We start from the raw sequence: 17866 nt of genomic DNA on the forward strand, positions 1-17866 counted from the left end.
GAGAGCAATTTCAATGCAAGCACTTGTAATTTACTGTCACATCTACTAACTGTAGCTGAGAAAAGTTCAGATCTTTGTCAGTGTCTTTGTCAGTCAGCTGTCAAACTGTCACTGTTCTGCTTAAACTCCCATTTCTGTCAATCTGGCAAATGTTCTTTTCTTATAGAAAACTAACAAACTAATAGACGTGTTTAAAGGTCACGCCGCTGCTATCCCCTGCAAAGTCTGAAGCCACAGTTGTGTCTTTATCGTACCCTGATTCTTTGTCATCAACTCTTGTAGCTTGAAAAAAAGCATGAGTTTAAACTTATATCGTCTAGAAATCACATCATATCCCCCAGAGTAGAAAACATAGACAGAAACACAGGTTCAAGTTGGCACGATGACCATAGTTTATTAATTAACACAAATATTGTTCCAAGGTCTCCGTTGTAACTGTTAAAGAGGAGAGTTAGATCTTCTTGCTGATTCTCTTCAGCACTACAGAGCCGGCTTTGGAGGTCTGCAGAAAGACAGGAAATGACTTCAATTAGCTTTTGCATTGCTTCTTTAAATCTGGTTTTATATTATGAAATGTTTCTTTTTTGAAATGTCAGACAAATTAAAAAATACCACTGTAACAGTAACTTTATACTTGTCAGCTTCTGGCCAACCCTGACACCTGAAAACTGCAGACTTTAGCAAATTAAGTATTTATAAATTAAGCAATTGTGTCAGTCAGCTGAAACAGGCTTCATTTTGAATTTTCCAGTCTTAGTGTGTTTGGCTTCCTTTGAACTGGATACATTTGTGCTGTTTTTCTCAAAAAAAGTGTGAAGTGTTGAAAATTTCTGAAAAGCAGACTATAAAATGGAAACAAAAAAGAGATAACCTGCAAAGAGAGAAGTGTCTCGTATAAATTCTCAGGATTAAAAGGTTGAATATGGGAATGAATTGGTTGTTAAAGTGCATTCAGTAGCAATACTCTGTGTCTCAGAGAGTTTTTTTTCTCATTAGCCGTTCCTGGTCTCCAGCTGAAGAAGTATAACTTTGATGACTCTAATGATCCCTGCGGGGAGTTGAGTGTAATAACTGCTGTCACTGCCCAACGTTCGCACCACTAAAAGCCTAAGTGAGTGTGTTTACCTCGATGAGTTTGCCACCACTGATCTCAGAGGTGTGGTGGTAGTTGGGGAAGGTCACGCTTATCTTGCCTCCTTCCATTTGTACTGTAGCCTGTAAACAAAATTGTGATATAACCAGTTAGGAGAGTAGCATTCATAGCTTTATGCTTCTGCTAGCTATAGCTAAAGCTTAAGACTAAATAAAGTTAATGATGATGCTTTGGATCATTTCCTTCCAACCTTGAATTTCTTTCCTCCAATGGTCTCCATGTCGGCCTCCTTGCCGATAGTGAACTTGTTGGTGACCTTGGCATTGGCAGGATATAAGAGGGTCCAGGTGAAATCGTTGCCATCCTGGGTGACCTCTGTGATCAACTTGTAGTCACGGCCCCTCTCGATGACATCATCTGGAATGCCTATAGTGGGACGGGAAGAGGATGCGAGGTCAAAAAAGGCCAAAGATGTGCAGAAAACAATGGAGAGCAGAAGCAGAGGAAGTGGAAAATTTGAGCCTGCGTTCTCACCTAGCACCTTGCAGAAGGCGTCGTATCCCTCCTGGGTCTCGGTTTCCCATCTTCCAGCGAATGCCATTTTGGTAGTGTTGGTGGGTGGAGAAGTGAGATCAGAGATGCTGAGGCAAGCTGAAGAAAGAGCAAGGTACTGAGACCAAGAATATTCCCTGTTTATATACTTTACATCTCTCGCCACCTCCTTCATTTGCATGTGATGACACAAGAGAGCAATTACAACTGAATATGATGAGTTCAACAGGCTACGAGGGAGAGGCCAATAAAAAGCATAAACGGTCGTTCATGGAGTTCACAGGCAGGGAGTAAAACGCTGACTGCTCTCTGGGTGAGCTGCAAGCTCACCTCTAGGTCAATGAACTCACCTGCAATGGCTTTATGGACATACCCTCCACTTTTACTGCTGCTGATTCGAGAAGTAAATAAAAAGACAATAAAGGCTCTATTTCAAGATACGATCCATCTTTTTCAAAGTACAGTGTTATGTCCAAAATGGAAACTGTCTGGGGTGTAATAGGGTCATCATTACCTATAAAAAGGCTATAATCATTGTCTGGCACCGAGAAGGCTCGAGAATATGATCTAATGTAATTGGAGCCATTTCACTGTTTTAAAGGTGTAATTTTTACACAGTCATCGCATTAGTATAAAGTCTGAAGACGTTAAGACAGAATTTTACACACAATCAATTATAACATAGTGCATGTAAATTCAAATGCATTATAATGTAATCCTTTCATCTAGCAGATGAGCTCCTTTACAGAATGTGGTTACATGGCATGGATTCAAAAGGGAAGTGTTTAAAGGATTAAGCTAGCATTTTTTTTTTTTACAGTCACCAAATCCTAGAGAAAAAAATAAAAATAAAAATAAAGACCAATAAAAACCAACAATGTATCAGCACATTTCCTCAGTTCCTTTCACTGTCTTTGGAATTCAGACCCAAACCCAGGGTTACCAAAATACAGACAAAACACGCAATAAACACAGTTAATGATATAGTTATTAACCTGTTCTTGTGAACGAAACCCAGTCACCAAGTATAGCATCATGACTTAAAAGTAAGATTGTGTTAATAAGGAAGCTGTACAGTATGGAAGCTAATTTCCAAAACTGGAAAAACTTTCCAAAAGTCAAAATTTGGGGTCATTATCTCAAAGTTTCAACTTAGAAACCCCAAATTAGGGTTAGAATTAGGTGTTAGAATGATTGGTGATAGGACAGGGGTAGGCAACTCCAGGCCGCGAGGGCCGGTGTCCTGTAGGCTTTAGATGTGTCCTTGAACCAACACAGCTGATCTAAATGGCTAAATGACCTCCTCAACATGTCCTGAAGTTCTCCAGAGGCCTGGTAATGAACTACTCATGTGATTCATGTGTTGACCCAGGGTGATATCTAAAACCTGCAGGACACCAGCCCTCGAGGCCTGAAGTTGCCCACCCCTGTAATAGGATCTCTTCTTTGCTGGTTTTGGTCTCCTCCATCGGTCCTACTCCCACTTAAACAAGGAATTTATAGAATGAATCATAATTATGGCACAAATGAATGTTTTGGCACTGAGGTAAAAATGTAGTTATCAAATACTTTTGTGTAAATAAGTGCATTTAATTTGTTTTTATGTTTTCTGATGAATTATTGATAAATATGTGATGCATCCTTGGTTTTTTGGATAAGAACAACAAAAAGAAAAAAATATTTGGTCATAAAAATGTCATTTTGTTGTCAGTGTAGGATGTGGCGTAATGTCATTATAGGAGATATGTTGATTTATTAGTGGAATATTACTCCATATAGATGACTGAAAGGCTTCTGACAGATGTGTGACAGCAAAACAGATGAAAGCAGTGAACCAGTGACAAAAAGCACTTGCTGAATCTTTCTTAAAGAAAAAAAAGTACATAGCCACAGTGCTAACACAATTACAGTAAAGTGTTGCTTATACTGTTGGTGGCTGAAAATTGTCCATTATGGTGACTATATGACTGAAGCACACTGGGCTTTCAGTTCTGACAAACTGTGAATAGGTAAAAGCTTTTGACGCTGCACTTAACTTTGATCTCACACAATGCAGCCATTTCCACAGATCGCTGATAGCGTTTTTTAAACCATGAAAAGTCAACTTGGCCTTGGAGCTCTTTATAGATACATAAAACATCATATTGGCCAACATCCTATAAAAGACACCCACTATCTCTTTCTTTTATTTCACTGTCACTCTCTGCCCTTTCTCACTCTTGCACACACACACACACACACACACACACACACACACACACACACACACACACACACACACACTAATCAGTGTGCAGAAGCAGATCAAATCCAGTTTGAAAAAAAAAGGAAAACACACACACGATATTATTCTATATTTGTCATGAGAATTTAACCTGCTGAATCTTTATCATTACAAATGCATAGTTAAAAGTGCATAGTCATCATAAATGTGTAGTTCAAACATCATTACACACTTTAAACACACTGAAGAGGAGGCATGGTCGAGAGCTTGCTTCAACTTCTAAGTGTGACATTAGAAAGAAAAAATATATGAGTTCAGGAAACAGAGAAAGTCGCAGTTCAGTCCCTCCTTGCCTGATTGCACCAATCTGCACCCTAAGCACTGCACAATGGCACTGCACTCTATGGTTTTTGATAGGCGTTTTAATAGCCTACAATACACTTGCTGAATTCGGGGTTTTTGTATCAGTGTAGAAGATTTTACAATATAGAATATATGGCTTGATCATAAGCTGAACATGTACCACCATGTAACACTGTGTAAGTGCTGGTGTGGATCCAGTTCTACCCTGGTGCTTTCTGAGAACCAGCTCAAGTCTTTAAGAACCAACTGTTAAGAAATATGTCTGTGTAGGTTCTCAGTCATCAAGGTCATGGTAGTCTATGGAGCTTGGAAAGAAAGCAACTGGACTTCTTTAGTAAGTTTCATCTCTCACCCAAGAGGCTTCTTCAGTTCTAAAACCAAATGGTGGAGAGTCCCGGGGACTCTACCAATTGCTGGGACTCACCACCATTTAGTTTTAGAACTGAAGAAGCCTCTTGGATGAGAGGTGAAACATCTTCACGAAACTGTCGTTCTTTAGACAACTATTAAGAAACAAAGAAAATCACGATAAGCTTCTCTACTTTAGCCCCTCTAATAGCCACTGGCAAGAATGGTTCAACTTTGGTAAAGTAGTTTTTTTGGTGGCGCACTGGTGATGGAAACGTGTGTAAATAGTTCCAGATTGAGAACCAGCAGCACGTTGGTGGAAAAGGACTACTAGACATCTGTGAGAAGTTGTTAAGTTCTGTGATTTTGGATAACTGGTATCAGATCAGAGTCTCTGGATTAAATTTCAAATAAAGAATAAACCATCACGATATTCACATTATTATACTGAATACATTTCATGGTGTAGCATTAGATTTAGCCCTTTATTATCCGCAGACGCCATGCCAGACACATAAATCTTAAATATATTTTTGAGTCATTGCAGTGATTCAGTGTGGCGAGCAGTGAGAAACTGCAATGTCAGGTACTCATTTTTCCTGCCATTAAAATCTGATGTTATGCAGAACATGCCAGACAAAACAAAGATTTCAGCCTGTTTCTGTCCGTCTGTCTCGAGGTCAAACTTATTCTCAATTCACAGTGAATAGTGAGCAAAGTGCACTTGTCTCTTGAGTTTATTGTCAGTGTTGTAATTGTGTTGGTTACATTTTAATAGTTGGCCGTAATTTCAACTATTGCCTAAACTTTTTTTTCCACTCTCCTCCCTAATTCCCCCAAGTGCGATTCCAACTAGATAATAAGTAACTAGGATTACTGGCCATTACGTTATTATGTCCAATCACATGTCGATGAAGTCATGCTTTACTTTTCCCCTCTCCTCATGTCTTATGAAAGGCATCTTTCGATATACACAAGAAAGGGGCACAAATAAAGGCAACTTAAAGGTAATGATGAATACTAAATGCAAGAAAAGAAAAAAACAAGGATATGAACAAACGAACAAGTAGTTAATGAAGAACAAGAGGGGGAGAGGAGGAAAGGAAGAAAAGATTCTAAAGAAAGATACATATAGATAGATTCCTTTTATCTACAGCTCTAAAGAGGGGATTTGCGATGGAGGAATTAAAGGAGGGGAGGCCTTGATATGCAAATGAAGCCCCTGCTAATCAAAGCAATAAGATTAGCCTTCCAAATTGAGATGAAGAAAGGCTCCATTATCTGGGCCGAGTGTCATGTTTAATAACGCGGAACGGCATGGTAATTCACTAGTGATGCAACTGGAGCCTATGTGTGCGTTTATGTGTTATGCGAGAAAAGTGGCTGTCTGCGATTTTTCGATGTGAAAATAGGAAAAAAAGACAAAGATGGTTATATATATATATATAGACAGAGAGAGAATTAAACATTTGAAAGACAATTCATGAACTTGTCTGCATATCATCCAGTGTGAGACGGAGAGTAAATGTGGCAGCATGAGAAGAGAAAGTGTGTGTGAGTGCGCGCGTGCTTGGCTTTGATGCTAAAGTTTTGTGCTATGTTGTACAGGGAAATGAAAACTCTGTGGAAAATGCTTCTGTAGAGGAACACTGGTGTATGCTCACACATTATCAGATAACAATGAGCCACGTGGTTTGATCAGGTACACATTTACTCAAAGAAGGAGTGCAACGCTTTACCCAGAATCCCATCCCAACGTGCACACTGCTAAAATAATTTCTGCTTTTCAAACCACAGTGTGACTGTAGCATAAGGTTTGCTCACTGCTGCAGCAAAGGAGGAATATTTGGTTATAAAATGCACATAAACAAAAATGTGAGATGTGTTTTGCAGTTACCAACCAGCAATCTCTAACTAGTAGAGCATGTGGAAGCTTACAAGCTGGATGTCTCTCCCAGGAGTTGGTGAAAATCAAAACAGCCCAATTGGAGAGGGACTATTGGGTTGATAGATGTGCAAATAGGATGCTGTTTGTATGATACCACATGGTAACATGTCAATATGGTATTTACACAATAAACAAGAAGCGCTGTGAGAGTGCAAAACTCCACCAATGCAGCTCACTCTCTGGGCAGTACTTGGGTTGAAACCCATTTTATTATACATGAAATAATTTTGAACATATTTTTTTTTAAATGTATACATGGTGTAGAACATGTGGAGCATTGATTTCATCTTTTAGTTAAATTCATCCAAATGTTTAGTGATTATAACTAGTGTTCAGGTTATCGAGGAACATTGCACATGTGTTCAAATTGTTATTTATTTAAATGGTTATAACCTGGCACTGTACTGCACTCGACAGCCCTACAAAGTTTTATCTGAATTTATGCAAAACTTTTTGAGATATCGTGTTTGCAGGCAGAATGACATGCATGCATAAACATAACCGAATTTATGTTATATAAGCCAAAAATGTAATGTCATTATGGTCTTATATGTCAATACTTATATAGCTGATCAGATTAGAAAAATGTATTGAAAAAGGGTATTAATCCACATGCACCTAGCAGACATTTCTTTCTTATTTTGGGATGTAAACAAACCTGCTCAGTGTTATCATCAAACCCGGTATCACTAAGGGTGTAGAGACAGAACATAACACTGAACGCATTTGCTTACGTTCGAATTTACAAAAACTGAGGGGAAAATACAAAACAGCTGAATTGTGAATTTATGTCTGTTTTACAGTGTTTGTTTTTGTAATCAAATTTACATAAGTGATATTTATCAATTCAGTATCACATATTAACAAAATTAATGGCTTCAGCCTAAACTTTACACCCACACAAAGGGGATCATCTCTTCGACTGTACAGTTTTAAAAAGGTAAACCTTTAAAAATGAAAGCTGAATGGATCAGTGAAAATTTCCGTAGCACAATTTGGAAATGCAAAAGCTGGAAAATAGTGGGGTTCCACTAAATTAGAAGAATTTCACCTAGCTTTAAAACGTAGCCTGATAACCTGCTCCAGCCGAGGCAGAGGGCTGGCCTCAGTGAGCTTGGTTCTGTTGGGGGATTCTTCCTGTTAAAGGAACTGTTTTATTTCTTTCTATCATCCAGTCAAAATCTTTACATTACAATATAAACTAAAACTGGGGTGAATTATATACTTTTCAGTGGTTTAATCATTGCATGCTAAAATCATATATATATAACGATATGTAATATAGAGGGGTAAAAAAGTACAATATTTCCATTTGAAATGCATTGGTGTAGAAGTTTATATTCTAGTGTAGCACTAACTATACTTATATGTTTTCCACCTTCTACTGCTTTATATAACAGAACAGCATCTCACAAGGACATAGGGTAGATTTAGTAAGTCAATAAAGTTTTTTTATCCTCAGGAAAACAAGTGAAGCAAACAGAAGGAGTGAGGAACAAGCAGAAACAGCTTCTCTGAAGCAAACGTGTTTGTGAGAAGCAGGACTGGCAATATCACTGGTGCGCAAGAGAGACTACCAATTGTTTATGGTAATTATACCAGTCTATCACCACTAATTTGAGCATGACCACTGATGGTTGAAAATGCTGCACATGGCACCTTTAACTCTGAAAAGCCTGAGAGGGAGAGCTGCCTCAGTAACTCAGGCAATGAGCCAATATAACCATTAAACACCAGGACAGAAATAGGCCACAGTAGCCGCCAACACTTAGCATTCTGTTGTTGTTATCTTTGCTGTTTCTCAATCCTTCCTGACAGCCTTACCATCCTTTGGGGAAGGAAACAGCAGTCACTGGTGATTACGGAGAGCCCACCACCCCCACCTCCACCCCTCACCCAGGGAGCCAAATTATGCCTGCATTAATATTTCATATTACACAAGAGAAACCACATGTGTACTCAGCCCTTTGTCTTTATGTCAAATGAAATGTGCTCGGCAATCATCAGAGGGCGAACCGACGTGGAGGGAGGAGGGGTGAGGGCAGGAGAGGAGGAGGAGGAGAAAAGGAGGAGATGAGGGAAAAGGAGGAGGGCAACAAGTGAGGCAAGAAGCGGAGAGCTGAGGGAAAAGATGAGGCGAGACCAGGTGAGATGAGCAAAGGGACGGGGAAGAGAGGATGTGTGGATGCCAACAAAGATGAGGCAGGAAGAGGAGCAACAAGACATGAAAGTGGTGGAGAGTGTGGAGATAAGGGATTAGGAGAATAGATGAAAGTAAAGGAGAGGAAGGGAAAAGGGAGGAGAAGAAAGGGGGGAATGGAAATACCTTTGTGCTTTAAATAATGTAGAGAGGTGAAGAAGTAAGCCAGGCTTTGCCAATGGACAAAGAGCCTAATTTGACATTTCGTCTCCATAATAGAAGAAATGCCTTTGAAATATAATGTCAAGCATGCACAGAAATGAGCATTAAAAATATTAATTTGGTAGTTTTACAACAGTAACTCCCCCCTCATTTGTTTCACAATAGTTTGATCCAGTAACTACCATTCTCTGACTCCTGAAAGGTGAACCTAAAAATATATATTCATTAATTTTGCTAGAATTTGTTTTCAAATGTTCAAATTTCCCAACTGGATTCTTGCAAATCTCACACAATAGCAAGTGAGGAAGGTTGATATGGATCCAAGAGGCTAGTTTTACAATGGAAGTGTGGTTGCATGTGGGACATTTTTCAGCACAAACCAAAAATTAAATTTTAAAATCTAATTTTCAGTAAAAACAATATTTTCATCCTAAACAGCTTGATTCAATTATTGCCATAATTACAGAAACGCTTTACACACCATTGCTGTGACAAATGCAGCAATGATGTAGCTCATTGGTTTTTGTGTCTTGCAGAGTTAATGAATTATGGCTTAATGAATCATCTAACTGAAGTTTAATATGAGAGGCCTCAGAGATGTAAACTCTTCTCTGGTTGGTGACAAACCACAGTTTGTTTTATAGTAAATATGGTTTGTGTGTTGCAACTGTGTGTGACACCTGTCTCCACCTCCCTTTTTTAAAATCTGAGTAGATTTGATTAAAGAATCGAATCAAGTTTGGAACAGTAATTGGATTGGTGATTGATTTAAGGCTTTCTTATAAAATGCCTTGCACTTCATAGTTTTCAGTGTCATATAAATTTAACTTGTTTGACCTCCAACATTTACTGAAAGTATACAAAGAAAACCATAAAATACTCTGGCTACTGAAAACTTTATAAAAGGTTTTTCATTTGATGAAATGCTTTAAATACCTAATATCAAACCTCAGGCGTAAATGTAAATGTAATTAGTGCTTAAGGCGGTACAAACCCTAACCTTGGCTATTGTGTTGTCCATCTTAAAATAATCAACTATGAATGAAACTGAGTAAACAGTGAAGGCGCTCAAATCAGTTTGAATTTGCAATCAAACCGCAGAGCCGAATCCAACCTTTCCCTTATCCATGATTAATGTGAGTTCACATCACCTGTCATTCATTTCACCATTATGCCTTCTGTTAGTTCTCTCCAGTTTTGAAAATGGGAAACCGCATGTAACGAGTAGACACACACACGCGCACACACACTGATCAGGCATAATATTATGAACACCAGCTAATATTGTGTTGGTCCCCTTTTTGCTGCTATAACAGCCCTGACCCATCCAGGCATGGACTCCACTAGGTTCCTGAAGCTGTGCTGTGTATCTGCACCAAGATGTTAGCAACAGATCCTTTAAATCCTGTAAACTGTGAGGCGGGGCCTCCATGAATCAGACTTGTTTGTGTGGAAATCCCACGGATGCTTGATTGGATTGAGATTTGTGGGAATCTGGAGGCCAAGTCAACACCTCTAACTGTTGCACTCCTCAAACCTTTCCTAAAACATTTTTTGCTTTGTGGCAGGGCTGGAAGAGACCACAGACATCAGGGAATACCATTTCCATGAAAGGGTGTTTATGATACTCAGCAATGCTTAGGTGGGTGGTACATGTCGAAACAACATCCACATGAATGGCAGGACTCTGAGTTTCCCAACAGAACATTGTTCAAAGTATCACACTGCGTCTGCTGGTTTGCATTCTTCCTATAGTGCACCAGGATGCACACACCTGGCCATCCATGTAATGCAAAAGAAAACATGATTTTGACCAGGCCACCATCTTCCTTTTCCCTGTGGTTTAGTTCTGATGCTCACTTGCCCGTTGTTGGCGCTTTCTGCAGTGGACAGAGGTTCAGCATAGGCACCCTAACTGGTCTGCAGCTATTCAGCCCCATACGCAACAAACTGTGATGCACTGTGTGTTCTGAGACTTTTCTATCAGAACCAGCATTCATTTATTCCACAACTTAAGCTTCAATATCTCATCTGTTGGATCGGACCACTCAGAGCAGTCTTCACTCCCCGTGTGCATCGGTGATCCTCGCCCATCCGTGACCTTGTCTCTGGTTCACCACTGTCCCTTCCTTGCACTGCTTTTGATAAATGCTGATCACTGCAGACCTGGTACACCCCACAAGAGCTGCATTTTGGAGATGTTTTGACCCAGCCGCCTAGCTGTGTGTGTATTGCCTCATCTTAAATGTTAAAGGACTTGTATATGCATAGATTTTATAGCCCAGAACTATAATACATGTATATAAAAGTCAAGATGCCCCATCCACTTGCTGTTCAAACCTTTTGTTTTTGAGGGGCAGCCAGTGTGAAAGACAAAAATATGGATGGACATTTAAGCAGCTCGTGTTCAACTGTGGATGAAATGAGCAGTTTCAACAAGGCCCAGTATACAAAGGAGGGTTCTTTTTGGCAGTTAGGCTTAGATAACCTGCCCAAAAGTAATGAACACACAACACAAGAGTTTACCTCCCTAAACATAGAAAAAACAGGAGAAAGTGGTTACGAAGGAAGTGGCACTACTTACTCCTTCTAAATACAGATCAAAATTCAGCTAATACAAGCACTTATGTGGCTGGTTGGTTGAAAGGGAAGCAAATGATCCTCTGCAGGTAGCAGCCATCTTGGCTCCTTATATAGGCTGTAGTCCTTGAGCTGGAGCCAGTCATGTGTACGCTGTAGTCTTTCCATCCAGGCGGCCACCTGCACAGTCCAATTAGCACGCTTTCTCCCCACAATACAGACGTCTTCATGGCAGGAAACACATAATGAAACAAACACGACAGCAGTCGTAACACCGCAAGTGGGGTTTCTCTTGTTGGTAAAAAAGATGTGTACACACACACAAGCTGTCCAATCAGTGCCTTTTAAAAGATGGGATTTATTCTTGAGGTTCAAAATTTGGAGGAAAAACAGCTTCTTTTCTCAAAAATCTACTTTTTAAGATTTTCACGGTTGCTCATTACATGCACACTCTTAACACGGGGCTATTAGCTGGTTGGTTGGCTGATTAAGGCTATCTTGCTTGTAGCTGAGTGTGTTCCCATCAAGCTGAGATTGCTACAGCCTCTTGTTAACCCTCATTGTATCAAACTACCTAGTGGCCCACCTTCAAGCACACTTACCAGCCTCCTCTTCCCAAACCACTCTTGCTACCAACAATTATGTCAGCATGTGTGTGCGCGTACAACAGTGCATTTGTGTGTGTGTGACTGTGTGTGTCTTAGTCCCTCTCACTAGCTAGGAAGTTAGCAGCAGCCACTCTGAGAGCGCTTCAATATCCTCTCACTGTAACCTGATTATTAATTACAGTCTGCCTCTAGCTGACCGCGGCCCAAACACTGTCTGGCACAGTTACCAAGGAGACAAAGTCATTCACAAACAAGATTCAGCAAAAACACATTTGAGTGCATTCACGGCAATGTGGTTTCAAAGTCCTCCTGTTTATTCGCGTCTTTCTGAACAGTGGCGGTTAAAGTATTTTAATTAAGAGCCATGCCGATCAAAAGTTATGCAATCAGGCCATATATAAGTGAAAAGTGTTAACGACCAGTTGACACCTCTTATTTTAGTTTGGCATAATCTCAGAAGTGCCATAACTCCTGAAACACTCAAGATGAAACCCATCATCTGCTCGCAAAACTGCAAGTTGATCAAAGTGACTGCATGCCAGAAAGTCAGTCATGCCTGAGCTGTACAGCACTCAGCAGTAATCAACCTGGAGCTATGCCTGCAGCGAGGCTGAGGGACATCAGTCTTTAAATGGGCTGCTGGCAATCAGCTGAGTGTGTGTGTGTTGTGTGTGTGTGCTTGTAACACACTTATGGTGAGATGGAGAGCAGATTAAGTGCTTGCTAGCAGCAAAATATGGCTTATAATGTTACACAAGTGTGTTGTTATTTTAGTACTGGTCATACAGTGCTGTTGACACTCATATTCACATGCACATGCATATGCACATCAATAACATACTTATAGTCTGTCACATTGTAGTAGACAAAATGTGCAATGAAAATTAAATCAAACATATAACACAAAGAAGTTAGCATGCCTGTGTGTAAACAGAGTTTGAGCTCCAGCCTGCAACTTCATACTGCAAATATGATGCGTGTAAAATTAGGGAGTGGCGAGTAAACGTCCCTTTGGACCCTGCTAGTGGACGTTGTGGTGGTGGATGGGCTGGAATAGCAGACAGCAATGCTGCGTAGCAGAAGTACTGGCATGTCAGATTTTGCAGCTTAAAGAAACTGCCAAACTGGGAGAGTGAGACATGTTAGTGTGCGTGATGCAATGCATCTCAAATTGTCTGCCTGAACTAGCTCGCAGGCTACTCCGTCCTTTCTAAGTCACAGAACAGAGCATTTGCTCCTGTCTGAAATAAGAATAAAGAGTTTACAGTAAAGTCTGCCAAATACAATACACAGGCTCCACAGTAACATTTCAATGCAGCAAAAGCAGCATGTTCATAGTGAGATCCAAATATGCTTTTTCTTCCAATACTTAATATGTGCAAATTTAATGATAGAATTGATCTTTGTCAGAACGGAAGAGAAATTGTGCAAATTCTTCAAAAAACTTTTATAACTGCTCTCTTTAAATTACACTGAAGGTGTTGTATGGGATTCAAGTCAGCGATATACTTGGCCAGGTCATAGTTTCACTTTTTTCTTCTGTAGCTTTGGCTATGGCTCATTATAATGTCTCACTCTTCCTCTTCTTCCAGGCACCTGCTACTGGGAGTCGTCTCATCACCCAGTATTCGGTATATCCACAGGCAACAGTTATGAATATCATTCGCCCAGAAGTTTGTGCTCTCAAGCCTCATTACACACCAGTTTCCCATTTTCATTGGTACTATGCTCTTGACTATTCCCTTTCACTACGGACTTGGTCAGGTTCATGCTGAACATGCTGAACTCCCTCTGAGCTGGGCCCATTTCCACGAGTAAGTGATTGTATGAGACATAAGTCATATATGAAACAAAAACATTAACCAATGGAAGAAATGGGGATTTCTTTTTCCTTGATTTCTCATTTGGGTCATAAGACCGAAGAATGTGCTCCTGATATTCACCAGGCTTCTCTTCGTGTTATTTTGCAAAGTTTAACCTTCAGGTTTTGTGGTGTGGAACAACCACAGGGTTTTTTTTCTTGGACATTGTCCAAATCATTGACATATTGCAATGTCCTTCAGACAATCTGAGCTGTCAGACAAACTCTGATTTCCAATGATAACCCCTGTGCCAAGTCTGCAGCACTCGTCCATCTGCAAGATTGTGCATGTAGAGAACTGCCAGTGTTGTGATTTTAAAACTGCTGTGACTCTGATTAGCGGTACTGCAGCTTTTGCCTGTCCTTTTCCAGTTTTTTTAAATTCCTGTGGAGACTTTTTTCCACATGAAACCTTATTGCAGACCCCCAGCATTAAGTTTCTGTTTCACAGTCTTTATTTTCAGCAGATTCATTAGTTTTTCTAAAGCATTGGTTTGATTGTTCAGAAGACAAAGCTTGTGTGTTTTATGATACCGTGGTTGTGTCCCGTTGCATAGGTATTTGCCTTCAGAGGGCCTACAGAGAGGGGTTTTCAGCCTACACAAACGTGCTTCTATGCAGTCGTCCAATAAATACATCAGCATGTAGCTCAACGTGGATGACCCTCTGCATAGGCTGAATGCTGATTGCTTGACAAGTGGGCCGGAACAGAAAGGCAGTGACAGCAGAAGAGCATGAAAAGCATAGACAGTTGCTGCAGTGGATGCTTTTCATTGTTTTTCACACTTGGCTTCACTTCAGTTCTTTGTGTGTTCTTTCTGTGGTTGTCTGAAGGACCAACGGCAACAAGCAAACGTAGCCCACATACGGTTGTACCATATACTTTGGACGCTGTTTCTATCTGGCAACAGATGCTCTCTGCAGTCCACTATAATCTGCCAACAACACTGCCAATGGAGAACCACACTCAGTTCAGTACTCTGCTTGTCAGATATTAGAAATCATACAACTGTTGAAAGGTTATACAAACTTAAAACATTTGTCATTAGAATAGTTTTGGTGATACACTCTTAAGTAGGTTAGGTTAGTCTGTTATAACTTCAGATGTCTTGAAACATATTTTCTTCCTGATCAAACAGTAGCAAAACCAATTTTCCATAATTTATTGTTTAAATGCAGGTGATTTATTATCAGCCATTTGTCATTAGCTCTTAGTTCTAAACTCTCCACTGACTTATTTTCACTTTCATGTCTTGAAAGTCATCTTGGCTAACTTAAAAGCATGCCACTGCAAGACGAGCAAAGACGATGGAGCAGCTACATCAGGGCAAAGTCTGGAGGTCCTGATCACATCAGTCCCCGGGTGCTGAAGTCCTGTGCTGCCCAGCTGTCTGGCATCCTGCAGCAGACTCAGGGTGAAGAGATGCTGCAGGATGCCAGATAGCTGCAGCACAGGTGCTGGTGCTATGGAAAACATCATGTTTAGTGCCGGTACCAAAGAAAGCCACCCCTTCTGGCCTTATTGATTTCTGACCAGTTACCTTGATGTCAAATGTCATGAAGGTGCTGGAGAGACTGGTTCTTGCCAGGCTTAGCTCACAGGTGAAACATCCTCTCGACCTGCTTCAGTTTGCTTACCAGCATCTTGTAGGAATGGACAGTAATGTTATTTACCTTTTGCAGCATACTTACTTTCACCACTGGTGGCATTGTGAGAATTACGTTTTTTTTGTTTTGTTTTTTTTCTAGTGTCTTTAATACCACCCAATTTGAATTTGTTCTTTCTGCCTGTAGTCTTCTTTTTCAGCTTCTCTCAATCAGTGTAGGAACCAATGCATTGCACGTGCGTCACACAAACAATGCCCCATAGGACTTCTCCATTTTAAAAGCTCCTACCTTTGAAGCACACAATGATCGCCACTGTGATTATTTAGCATTTCTGAAACGATTGTGTAGTGTTTTAGTTTCCTGTAAACTTGTTGACATTTGAACTTGACTTACTGGCCTGTGGTTTCAACATAAGCACAAGTTTTTGACAGTTCCAGTGAAATAGTGAAATACGCCATAAGAAATTCAGCAAAACACTCCACATTAATGCACTGTATAATGCACTATAATGCATACTTTTGGCAATCTAATCATGCAGTAGCAATTAATGTAACAGGTGCAGGACTTTGCCAAGGAGCCGCCTCTCCCTATCCTTCTAGAAATGTGTGCGTGAGTGTTTTCTCAGATGGAAAAGCCTGTTGTTCTTTGAAGGATCAAGGGGTTATCTGCAGCACTTACCATAATGCTGCAGCAACGTTTCAGTGGGCCAAGTGAAGAGTTTGAATTCATGCTGCTGCTGCTGTACGGTTAAGAGTACATGATCAACACTCTTTATCAGCGCCGTAGTTTTTGGTAGTTTTTGTGGGAATGATGGCAGTGAGGTATCATCAGATGGTAATATATGTACTGAAACTGCACCATACTTGGACATAAATAGGTCTTTAATTGTGAAAATGTGAAAATGTAAAGCTCATAACAGAGTGCAACTAAAACCATCATTTGTTGTCCCATTTCATTAAAGTGTTTAGAGCTGCTGCTAGATTATTTTTAAAAAGCCTGTGATCAGTTGCTGCCTAATGCAATTTTGTGGCTATAATAATTTCTAATTTTTAATATGGATTGGGGATCAGCTTTGCATTTTAAAACTCTCCTTTGTAGCAATCATTTGTTTTCCTTCTGCTTCTTTTCTTTTATATTCCTTGAAAAAACACAAAAAAATATGAGATTCTATATCACTTATAACTCCAATTAACTTTGGAATGTTGATTTAGCAACTTTTTCATGTTCATTGTCATCTCTTATTGAGTTTAAACATAGGAGAGTCAAAACTGATATGCTAGTCTAAGAATTTATTATAAGGTATTGCATATTTGGCTAATGTATTTCTTCCTTTAATGGTCCTTTCATTTCTGTCTGCAAAGGTTGGAGAATGGAACTGTCTCACTCGTCTGCCCAGTTATATTTTTACATCATGACAGATGGGGTGGATAAGTAGGTGGTGGGTGTGGTGTCTCCCCATCGGTAAGAGGGGATTATGTGCTGGGAACTTTGGAGGCAAACACAAGTAGAATAAATATATAGAGAGCATGGAGTGTCATTCTGTATGGGCAACGTCAACCTACATCTGACTGCCATCCAGTGGGTGTAAAACCTCCAATGGAGATTAAAAGTATTTTTCTAATAGCAGCTGGGGGAGGAAACACAGTTAACATGTATCGAGTGTGTTTGGGATCTTGCTAGATGAAAAAATAGAATGACTTAGAGTAGGGCTTAGAGTACGCTTGGGGAGTGTGATTGTGTGTACAGCGTCTCTTTATGTCCGTCTCCACGTTGGGTGAGTGTTGAGTAATTGTATATGAGAGCATGAGGGTGGGAATAGATGTTTGTATCTGTGTGTGCCTGTTTGTCTGTGTCTATATGTCAGGTTGGGTATCAGACGCCACCTCTCTGGGGACATCTCAGGCCCTCCAAGGTTTGGAGGCCCATCTCCCCCACCACTTCCCTGCCGGTGGCAGACGCCTCAGACATCGGTGCGTTGGTGGTTCTTTGTGTCCGGGGTGGGCGCCCAGGTACCCACCGGCTCACTCCTTGGCGGCTGCTTATCGGGGCCTGGAGCCTGGGGCTCGCTCGGGCCACTGGGATGGGGTGCCTCGGCCTCTCAGCCCGGGGCTCGGTCACTCAGGCACAGCTGGCTGCCGGCGGAGCTCACGGGCACGCCACTGCAACCCCCGGCTTCTGCTCGCGGCTGCTGAGTGACCCCTCATCTGGGACTCTCCTCAGCTCTTTCTGGGATAGCAGCGCGGCTGCCCTCTGTTGGTCTTCCTTGGTCTCTTGTGTTCTGGGGGCCTCTGGATGTCTGGAGTTTTGATCTCCTCCATA

General features: G+C 40.7%; 1 protein-coding gene across 1 annotated transcript; it reads right to left on the reverse strand.

Annotated features, from left to right (window-relative positions):
- Positions 1-368: 368 nt before the first annotated feature.
- Positions 369-1756, reverse strand: LOC116313131 (gastrotropin-like). Its single transcript, XM_031730706.2, has 4 exons — positions 1628-1756; positions 1344-1519; positions 1126-1215; positions 369-502 (listed from the first exon to the last, which is right to left on the reverse strand). Exons 1-4 carry the CDS (start codon positions 1692-1694, stop codon positions 452-454), a joined length of 384 nt encoding a protein of 127 aa, XP_031586566.1. The 5' UTR covers positions 1695-1756; the 3' UTR covers positions 369-451.
- Between the last annotated feature and the right edge of the window lie 16110 nt (positions 1757-17866).

The sequence above is a fragment of the Oreochromis aureus genome, linkage group 18, assembly GCF_013358895.1.
Source record: "Oreochromis aureus strain Israel breed Guangdong linkage group 18, ZZ_aureus, whole genome shotgun sequence".
Lineage (NCBI taxonomy): Eukaryota > Metazoa > Chordata > Actinopteri > Cichliformes > Cichlidae > Oreochromis > Oreochromis aureus.

What these genes read in the sequence shown, in the direction of transcription:
- LOC116313131 (XM_031730706.2), bottom strand. Translation starts at nt 1,694, where the DNA reads ATGGCATTCGCTGGAAGATGGGAAACCGAGACCCAGGAGGGATACGAC. An exon ending in CGCCTTCTGCAAGGTGCTAG is followed by an intron (nt 1,520 to 1,627) that starts GTGAGAACGCAG and finishes GTCCCACTATAG; the next exon opens with GCATTCCAGATGATGTCATC. An exon ending in GTGGTGGCAAACTCATCGAG is followed by an intron (nt 503 to 1,125) that starts GTAAACACACTC and finishes GTCTTTCTGCAG; the next exon opens with ACCTCCAAAGCCGGCTCTGT.